The sequence below is a fragment of the Grampus griseus genome (genome assembly GCF_964374135.1).
Source record: "Grampus griseus genome assembly, chromosome: 8".
NCBI classification, from domain to species: domain Eukaryota; kingdom Metazoa; phylum Chordata; class Mammalia; order Artiodactyla; family Delphinidae; genus Grampus; species Grampus griseus.
Window position 1 is genome coordinate 110,484,558 of NC_139002.1, and position 9,689 is coordinate 110,494,246.

The 9,689-nt window shown below is 59.6% G+C and overlaps 2 protein-coding genes across 3 annotated transcripts; one reads left to right on the forward strand and one right to left on the reverse strand.

Annotated features, from left to right (window-relative positions):
- Nucleotides 1-141: 141 nt before the first annotated feature.
- Nucleotides 142-5,518, forward strand: BET1L (Bet1 golgi vesicular membrane trafficking protein like). 2 transcript variants are annotated; one of them, XM_082659884.1, is made up of 4 exons: nucleotides 142-434; nucleotides 2,609-2,700; nucleotides 2,942-2,998; nucleotides 3,125-5,518. In XM_082659884.1, exons 1-4 carry the CDS (start codon nucleotides 404-406, stop codon nucleotides 3,290-3,292), a joined length of 348 nt encoding a protein of 115 aa, XP_082516010.1. In that variant the 5' UTR covers nucleotides 142-403; the 3' UTR covers nucleotides 3,293-5,518. The 2 variants fall into 2 exon arrangements, with proteins under 2 accessions (XP_082516010.1, XP_082516011.1); XM_082659885.1 differs by lacking the exon at nucleotides 142-434 and adding an exon at nucleotides 1,105-1,402.
- Nucleotides 5,519-6,984: 1,466 nt separating this feature from the next.
- On the reverse strand, nucleotides 6,985-9,689 carry CIMAP1A (ciliary microtubule associated protein 1A; the record flags this gene model as incomplete). The annotated part of the gene is made up of 6 exons (XM_082660155.1): nucleotides 6,985-7,074; nucleotides 7,397-7,537; nucleotides 8,363-8,484; nucleotides 8,628-8,729; nucleotides 9,210-9,410; nucleotides 9,581-9,689. 6 exons carry the CDS (start codon nucleotides 9,687-9,689, stop codon nucleotides 6,985-6,987), a joined length of 765 nt encoding a protein of 254 aa, XP_082516281.1.

A 9,689-nucleotide genomic window follows, 5' to 3' on the forward strand; every position in this document is an offset into this window, starting at 1 on the left:
CCGGAATTCCCTGTAGGAGAGGACCTCAGCCCCCCACCCTTCCATCACACGAACACCAACACTCCTCTTGATGCACAGAACGAATGAGATGTCCAGGAGGAAGCCGAGGTGGAAAGGATTTTGCAATCCCGGGACCACTTGGTTTCTAACCAGGCGTTTGAGTGCCTACTGCATGCGAGGAGCCGGGATGCGGGTGAACAGGACCCAAAGGTCCCTGCCTTCGTGCAGCTTATGTGCCAGAGGTGAAGACCAAGAAAAACGGGCAAACGAGACGACTTTAGGCATAGTGTTGTGATCGAATAAGAAAAGGGGCTTGATGGACTGCAGGGAGACCTGAAGAAGTGCCATTTTTGCTGAGACCGGTTGGTAAGAAGTGAACCAGGAAAGGATCTGAAAGAAGGTCATGGAAGGTAGAAGGAGTGACCAGTACAAAGGTGGGAATGGCCGTGGTGGGAGATAGAAACGTCATTGTTGTGGCTGAGAGAAAGGGGAGAGTGGGGAGGGAGGTCAGGATGAAGGCAAAGCCTGGTCATGTGCGGTGACTTCCTTGCTGTTTAAGCAGGCACACCTGTTGGTCTGGCCTGGACTCAGTTTACTACTTGAAAAGCAGAGATGATAAAAGTTCCCATTTCAGTGGATTGTCAGGCGGACTAAATGACACACAGCAAATGCTCCATTACGTTGGGTGGTAACTTATAGTCCATCCACTGGGCAAGAAGGCTTTGTTGAGTATCTACTTTGTGTCAGGCCCCTTGTCAGTGCCCGGGTGCAAAGTCAAGAAGCACTGACTTCTACCGTCCCCACTCCCCTTACGCTCCCACTCCTCTTCCTGGTTTCTTGTTTTCTTCGGAGTGCTTCACCCCTGCGACTTCTGCACTGCTCGCTGGTTCCAGGCACTTTCTAGGCACTGATCTCCACTTTGTTCCGCCGGCAGTAACTGGAGCCGGCCTTCGCACCGAGTCCGCTTCTTAGCCGCACCGCAGCCGGGCGGGCCGGGTCGGGCCTCAGGACCCGGGCGGGGTCGCGGCGAGGAGCCTCTCTCGCCTGGGAAAGGGCCCGTGAGCTCTTCACAGTTAGGACCTGAAGCCGCCTTAGGCGGGAATGGCTGCGGGAGTGTTTGTCGGCACCCTAATTGACATTAAAGACACTAACCACCCAGGGATCCCAAAAGCAAAGGGCTCGCCCCATCCCCAAGCCAAGCTGTGGAAGAAACGTCAGATCCTTCCCTTCCCACTGCCGCACCCCCGCGGCCTGGACCTCGGCCGGAAGTCGGAGGCCCTGATGCGGAAGGGGCGGGACCGGAAGCCACTTCCCGCGAGTGTGCCACGTCAGAGGAGGTTGTGGCCGAGCCGGTGACGGATCCCCGGGTCGGAGCTGTACGGGATGGCGGACTGGGCTCGTGGTGAGTGCGGGAGAGCCGAGGCGGATGGCGGCGGGGCCCGCCGGCACCGACGCCGCTGCCCGCAGGAGCCGCCTTTGCCTGCCCCCCATCCCGCTGGGTGGCCTCGTCCGGGAGACCCTCGGGGCGGGCGGCGACGGGGCAGGGCGGCCGGGCTGCAGCCAGCAGCACGGTGGAGGAGTCCCTGGGGCCCTGTGGGCGCTCCTGCCCAGCTGCTCCGTGAAGCTGCTGGGTCTGGAGGCCCGCAGTCCCCACCCCTGCGAGATGGTTCTGTCCGGGACCTCGGCCGGGCCGCCTGGTCGACGGGTCCCGGAGGCTAGCCCCCTCGGAGTGGGGGCTGCGCGTGATGAGAGGGCCCAAGCAGGCCGCGTACGGACTCGGGCTCAGGGTGCCCCACTTGCCCCCTGGGAGCCCCTCTTCTCATTTGCCAAGTGGAATGCTGTTGCTTGTTTCGCTGGGCTGTTGTGACCTTTAAGGAATTAATGGATACAAGGAGTTGGTAGAACGCTAACGCCTCTAATTTTGGGGTCTGTACACATTCGTGGTTCTTCGGGCTGTGCTCCTATTAGATGAGTCTCATTGAGGTTTCTGGGCCAAGGCAGATATGCACTCTGAACTTTGGGGGAGGCAGTTGTCACCCACCCGATAGGATGGTAATTTTAAATTACCAAGCCCAGCCCCTGTCGTGGGCCAGGTCTCAGCAAACACCATGCTCTGGGTGTCATACAAGGCCCTGTGTGGGGTGCAGAAGTGAGCAGACCTAGGCCCTGCTCTTGGGATCAGTCTCAACCTTTGTTACTAAGGCTTTCCTAAGGCTTTACCAGAGTTCACTGGTTTTCTCTGAGAACAAGTTCTGTGTACGTCGTTGGTGATATCCATGGAGGGATGGTACAGGTTCTGTCACAGAATGTCAGAAAGTGCTGGTTGGACTGAGCCCTTTGGAGGTGCCTACGCATCCCAGCCTGGATGAGTACACAGGACGTGTGCTCACGCACACTTGTTTATACAGTCTGTCTTGTGTGTGGAGTCCACGTGTTGGATCCTGGGTTAGGGCGGGACCTGCTCAGTAGACTCAGGAGGGCCCAGTACCTCCGGACACCCGACTGGGCCAGATGGGATTGGAGTGAGAGCCCTGAGGCCACAAAGGGCTGAGGTGCAGGGGATGCTCGTGGGTGGATGCATGCCCTCAACCTCTGTCTTTACTTGCAGCTCAGAGCCCCGGCGCTGTGGAGGAGATTCTAGACCGGGAGAACAAGCGGATGGCTGACAGCCTGGCCTCCAAGGTCACCAGGCTCAAATCGGTCAGTGGTGGTCCTCTCCTTTTGCCTCCACCTAGCATCCTGGAGGGGGTATCGGAGGGAGGGTGAAAACCTGGAAGGGTTTCAGGTAGTTCCATCATCCTTGTCCCGTCTGTGGCACACTCACTTGTGTGCGGCCCAGGTGGCATTTGGATCTCCTGACCTCTGCTGGTCTTGCTGGGGGTCAGGTGCTGTCCACTGTGTTTGTCCTGGTCTGACCCTGCCTCTTCTGTGTTCTGACCAGCTGGCCCTGGACATTGATAGGGACGTGGAAGACCAGAACCAGAGCCTGGGCGGCATGGTAAGGCCCGTGTTTTGCGAGTGTCACGGTCACCTCTGCTCCCCACCGCCTGCTGTGCAGCCCCCACATGTGTGTGTGTTGTGGGGTCACCGCCCCTGTGTGATGATGATGGGATTCCTTCCTCAGGACACAGATTTCATGAGTGTGACGGGCCTCCTCACGGGGAGCGTGAAGCGCTTTTCCACAATGGCACGGTCTGGGCGAGACAACCGGAAGCTTCTGTGTGGTATGGCCGTGGGCCTGATCGTGGTCTTCTTCATCCTCTCCTACCTCCTGTCGAGGCCAAGGACGTGAGCCAGTGGGAGCTGGCTTCTGCGGGTGCCTCGGGCAAGCATGGTCCGCCTCTGCCTGGCGTCCTGGGCCAGAGAACTTAACGACAAAATACTCCTTTGAAACGATGATTGTGGCTTAGGAATCTTGTTCCTGTGTGGCTGGGAGGCTCTGACCCAGTGAGCTAGTGTTAGCTGGTCCCATGTGTGCAAGGGGCCCATCTTCATGGGGTAGCCAAGGCCCACTTCCTCTGTCACCTTGGGTGCTAGAAGCCCCAGCAGAGTCAGGTCCAAGCAGAGCAGCTGGGAATCCTGGACACGGTCACCTGTGAACAGCAGCTCTTCCCCTGGCCCTCGAGTTTCTGAACATCTCCAGGCTCTTCTACGCTGTTCTTGTCTGGATAAGGCCACGTCTGGTATTTGAGATGCTTGGAGCTGACATAGGAAGGGGGTGTGGCGGTGAACCTCAAATCATCGCTGTCACCTTCAGCCGAGTGTTCTCAACCCAGAGATGGCAGTTGCTCCTGCCCAGAGCTGCTGGGCATCCGTGGACCAGTGGAAGTCAAGGGTCCTGCCGAGAGGCCTCTTCCTGCCTTCCAGTCCCACAGCTGAAGCCCGACCCTCAGGGAAGGGCAGGGGTTGTGGATGGAGTTGGGAACTGCAGCCTTCGCTGAAAGCATGGGGCTCACATTCTGGTGATCTCCCGGCCACGTATCCAGGTGCAGAAAGTGATACTTTCTCACGATTCAAGATCTACCCAGAGCACCAGAGATCTATTTCCAGGAGACCAGATCTCTGGAAACCAGTCTATCTGGCATTTCAGAGTCAGGCAGGGTGTGAGGAGGGACTCTCGTGGGTATAGACAGGAGGCTTCCAAGTAAGGACTCTTCATAGGACCTAGAGGTTAGTTTCTGAGGGTCAGCGGGCAGTTTCCACCAAGCCTGGCCCTTCCACTGCGGTGTTTGCCCATCTCTCCCTGGGCCCTCAGCGCCCACTCAGTCAGTCCCCTGCTCACTCGAACCTCGAACTGAACCACAGGCCGAGCCAGACTAGTGGCTTCTTACCCCACTGAGACCTCAGTATCCTTGTCTTCACAAAAAAACGCTTATAAGAAACGAGTCACCGGCTGTGTCCTTCCCTGCCCTTGTTCGACCTTCTGGTTTCCTAGTCAGCCCCCCTTACTCCCTGAGGGCTACTGGCTCACCGTCCACCTCCCCGCACGCTCGTGCCACGCGCGGTCACCTGCGCCAGCCGCATCTGCTGCCCCACGTTGCTGGTGTCTGGCCCCGGGCACCGCGCCTCTGGTGCCGCTGCTGCGCCTCCCCTTGTCCTCCGCCCAGCAGGCTGGCTTCACCTCGCACGCTTGCCTTGGTGCCCTCTCTTCCGCTGTACCTGCGACCTGAGTGCGCCGTCTCGTCCAGTGTGTGCTTGTGTCTCCCCCGGTGAGACTGCCTTGCTTGTCTCCGTGTCTCTGGGGCTTGGCTGTTGCCCTGTCCTCCTGGACGTTCCTTCGCAGGTCTCTGGTCCTGCCTTGACCCCCAGCGCCCTGTGCGCTGCGGCTTTGGCTTCGCCTGCTTCTCATCTCACACTGAACCTTGTCGCGGGGCTTCGTCCTCTGGTCACCAAGCTCAACAGCTGCTGCCTGTGCAGTGTCTCCATCTGGTTGCTGCAGGCCCTGCAGATACACCGAGACCTGAGCTCCGTGGCCCCCACCTTGTCTGGGCCTGCTAACCTTGCTTCCTGAGAACGTGGCTCAGCCATGGCAGCCTTCCCCCCGCAGATGCTTTTATGTGGTGTGCCCCCTTGTCTTGCCAAGGCAGACCAGGAATTTAGGGTTTGCCTTCAGGGTGGCACACCGGCTGCTGTGTTCTCTCCTCAGGTCTCCGTCTGTGCCTCCCCACCTCTCCACCTCCACTGCTCTTTGCAGCCCTTCCACCTATTTGGGGGTCTGGGTTCTAGTTTCTTTCTGGTTTACTTTCTTGCTTCCTACTCTCATTGTGTTAGGTGAATTCCTGAAGGGAGCAGGGCACCCCTGCTGCCGCTGTGTCGGCAGGGTTTCCTGTGGGGCCTTCCCTGCTCAGCCCTGTACACTGAGCACCTAATCCTGTGGGTAAGTGGGGTTTGCCGAGGTTGATCCCGGAGACCATAAAACAGAAGGACTTGGAGCCTCCCTCTGTGCCAGGTGAGGATGAACTGCCAGGTTCTAGCCCATAATTCACGGACAACACATTAGCAATCAAAATTTGGAATAAAAAGCTTCGTGATGGAGTAAACCCCAAGCCTTTGGTGTTTTCATTTCCTTGGGGGCTTCAGATAGCTTGGTCTGGAACTGACTCTGCTCCATAAACTGGCCGTGGGCACCAATGGTCTGGACTCTGGTGCTTTCCTTCTCCTGGGTCCCTTCTCCCCTCCTCACTCATCCCCTCAGGCGGGCAGACGTGAGCTTGCCACTTCCTGTTGCTGGACCTTCCTTTGCGCAAGTTTCTGTGACTCAGATGATAGCATTACCTCTTCAGGATTAAAGGGATGCAGGTGAGGTGTTTAGAACAAGTCGCCTGACACGGATACAGCTGAGTGAGGGTCAGCAGCTGTACTATGCTTAGTGCAGCTGCAGCCCACAGTCCCACGGGGGTGACAGGGCTGCCTGCCCAGGGCTAGGGTGAAGGTTAGACTTCATTCCTCAAGGCTGGCCTTGGACTCCAGGGCATCCTCTGGAAATGCCCCTCTTCATCACAGCTCAGACACCCCCTTCCCTGCACAGATCTTATGCTTCCCGTATTATCTTTGATGTTTAACAGATCACCTTCAAATGTAGTCACTTAAAGTTGCAGTAATACTTTATGTCTCATGGTTACTGCTGGAGTTTGAGACAGGCAGAGCGGAGATAGTTGTCTCTGTGATGTTAAGGTCTCCGTTTGGAGACAAGAGACTGGCACTGCCACTTGCTGAAGGCTCACACACATCTATAGGTCATTGCTGGTGTGAGCTGGGGGCCCAGCTGGGTTCACTGTGTTGCCATGTGTTGAGCTTCCTTACAACATGGTGGCTGGTGTGACAGTGAGCAAAGAGAAGAGGGACGTCCAGGCAGAAGCTGTTTTCTTTGTATGTTGCATGGCTTGGCTTCAGAAGTCACGTAGCATCACTTTATTCAGGACGGTCACAGGCTCTAGATTCCAGGGGAGGGACACAGACCCCATCTCAGCAGGGGAGAGGCAGTCACACAGGGAGAGGACCACACGGGAAGGGACGAATGCAGGTGTGACCGTCTTTGGAGGATACAGCAAGGTGCGGAGGGCAGCGCTCAAGGCAGAATCAGAAGGGCAGGCATAGCAGCGTCTGATGCTCCTGAGCCCTCCTCTCTGCTCAGACCCCAGGCCCTGGAAGCTAGGGTGGGACCTGACATGGGCTGGCATGATCGCCCGTGGGGGCCCCTTTCTGGAAAATGTTAATCCTCCCTCAAGGCAAACCATCGCTAACGGAATCCGTGATTTATTGTATATCTGGGCACAGCAGGAAACACGTTTAGCAAATGGGAAAGCATAGAAAAAACAGCTGGTCACAACTGTGCGAGCAAGCATGCTCTGCCCTGCAGGGCCAGGCCGGCTGCAGCCCAGCTGGTAGAGGAGCCGCCCAAAGCCCTCAGCTCAGGGAATCTGTTGTTGGGGGGACATGATGTGCAGAGGCTTAGTTAGCGTGACGGGTGGGGCGGGGCCAGGGCTAGTCCACGTCCACGACCAGGGGTGTCATGTAGTCAGAATGCTTGATGCCAAAGGTGACGATCGGGGCGCGGGGCTTGGTCACTGTCACCTGGGAGAGGAGAGGCTGTGAGGGGCCGGCACCCCTGCCCCCACCCTGCAGGCTCTGCCCTCACTGGGGCTGGGGCTGCTGTACCCCCTAAACCGCCGGCCAAGGTGACCAGCAGGAAGCCCCTCTCAGAGCCTGGTGTGTGGTGACACTCGGCAGCGCTCACCGTCACCAGTGTTTGGGGACACTGGGGACCCAGAGCCTGCCGGCTGGGGAAGGCTGGTGCTGGAACGCACAGTGTTCTGATGGTGCCTGGCCTCCGTGCCCCTTGTAGGCTTACAGACCCGTCCCCACCCCACCCCTCGGGGCAGTACTCTTGCCAGACCTTCTCAGGGCTGTGGGCTCCTGGTCCTGGCTTGTGGGTCTTGTCCCCCGGGGGCTCCACTCGGGCAGCCATGGTGTACTGTGGAGCCTTGAACTTGGTCACCTGGACATCGGTCTGGCGGTAGGCTGCGGGACCTGGGGTCTGGGAGGTGAAAGAGGCTCACACAGGCTCGGCCTGCCAGGGCGTGTGACCCCAGAGGGCAGGGGCTGGCATCAGACACTGGGTTTCAGGCCCCACGTCACTGTGTGTCAGGGGACTCTTCTGTCTCCAAACGATGGCCACACCATGTGACAGTACCCTAGTGCTGTGGGGCCCTTCTCTGTGTGGGATGTCACCTTCCCTTCAGCCTGGCCGTGGCAATGACACCCCAGTCTGTGCCAGCCCCAGACTTGTCCCTTCCATGAGTGTGTGTGAGAGAGGACTCTTCCTAGTTGCGGACTCAAGGGCCTTGGGCTGGTGAGGTCAGCGGTGCTGTGATGCCACCTTGCCAGTCTCCCCAGGCTCCCCAAGCTCCCGGGTACACAAGCACCTCAGGGCCTTTGCACTGGCTGTTTCTGCAGCCAGAACCCTCCTCCCCCAAATATGTCACAGCTTATTTTTCTCCTCTTCTCAGCTTCTTCCTGCATGCCACCGTGTCTCACACTGCTCCTCGCCCCTCAGGCGGCACCCCACTCAGGCAGCACCCACACACTGAGTGTTGAGGTGTTCGTCTCTCCCCAGCACCATCGGTCTCCATGCCGAGCCTCGGCCTCTTCGTCCTCCTCCACTGTCTGCCCCTCCTCACCTCTGGGATGTAAACCCGTGGGGGTGGGGACAGACGTGTGGCAGGCTCCAAGAGGATGAAGGAGCTGAGGGGCTTCGGGAGGATGGGGGTCAGGCTGGTGGGTCCTAGGTTCTGGGGGAAGGGGCCCGAGGGCCGTCTCTCTAGGGGTAAGCAGTGCTCTGCCCGAGCCGGGTGACCCTTGCCTTGTGCAGGTCGTCGCTGAAGCTGCCCAGCTTGCTGCGGCCCTTGATGGAGAAGGCGGGCTGGGAGGCCTTGCCGACAGTGTGGGGCCCCATCACCACGGGCAGCATGTAGGCAGCGGGGCCTGTCGGGGGCACAAGTGCCGAGTCTCAGGCTGGACGGAATCCTGTGCCCGGAGTCTCCACCCCCATCAGGCCAGACCCCTTCACCCGCCCTGCCCGGGATCCTCGACCCGGTCAGCCATGGGCCATCGGGGCTGTGGCGGACCTGGGGTGCTGTCCACTCGGAAGGTCTTGGTTCGGGCAGAAATGGAGTGGCTGGGCGCCGAGTCGAACACATGCTTGGTAGATTTCTCTGGAAAGTAGTGGCCTGAGGGTGGGGGGAGGAATGGTGTGGGTGCTGGGACGGGGAGGACCATCCAGCAGATGCAAACAGGTGCCCGGCCCTGCTCGGGCGGTTCTAGGAAGACCTGCGACGTCGCAGGCCTGGGGCCTCTGGGCCCCAGTGAGTGGCGACCGGGATTGTGCACGGGTGTCCACGATGGAAATGCTGGCTGCAGGGGCTGGGGGGAGGCAGGGGCTGCTTTGAGAAGGAGGGCGAGTCTGACTTGGGCCTGGTGCGGTGACTTTGGCCAAGGAAGGCCCAGGTCAGAGTAGGGCACTAGGGTCTCAGAGGCTGCAGTGGTGTCACAGCTCCACCTCCAGGCCTGATGGTATCCCTTCATGAGGAGAAAGGTGGGTCAGGAGGGTGAGGATGGCTGTACCCCTCACACCCTGGCCCTGCCAGGCCTGCAGTGGCCACCAGCAGGGTTGGGCGGGGCGGGGCTGGGGCTGGGCCAGAGTCCGTCACCAGGGCCGGGGGTCAGCGTGGTCTTAGTGCAGTAGCGCCCCAGGATGGAGTAGGCGGGGCCGATGTCCTTGCCAGTCCTCAGTATCTTGGGGTTCACGCTGTAGCGGGGCCCCGGGGAGCAGTTCTCTGCCAGGAGCATGGGGGCCCCGTGGAAGCTGTAGGCCGGTGCACGCAGCTTGTCAGGCGTGTGCTTCACAAAGCCTGTGGGGCAGGGGCTCTGAGCAGCTTGGAGCCAGACCCTGCCCTTCTCCCCCAGACCCCCCATTGACCCCAGAGGGGTTGATGGGCTGGGAGTCAGGGATGAGCCCTGGCCATCCCCGGGCTCCCCGCAGACCTGGCTCCTGCCCCCTCCCAGGCTCCCAAGCGCTTACCTGTGGTGGGTGGAATCAGGTACTTGGGTCCGGGGCTGCTGTAGAGGGCCATGATGGGTCCCCGGGGGCGATGGGGCCTCCAGGTGCCCACCCATACCTCCTCCGCCAT

Bases quoted from the DNA above. Each gene is read 5' to 3' on its own strand.
- BET1L (XM_082659884.1), top strand. From the start codon at position 404: ATGGAAGGTAGAAGGAGTGACCAGTACAAAG. The intron at 435-2,608 runs GTGGGAATGGCC...CTTTACTTGCAG, and splicing joins AAGGAGTGACCAGTACAAAG to CTCAGAGCCCCGGCGCTGTG. The intron at 2,701-2,941 runs GTCAGTGGTGGT...TGTTCTGACCAG, and splicing joins AGGTCACCAGGCTCAAATCG to CTGGCCCTGGACATTGATAG.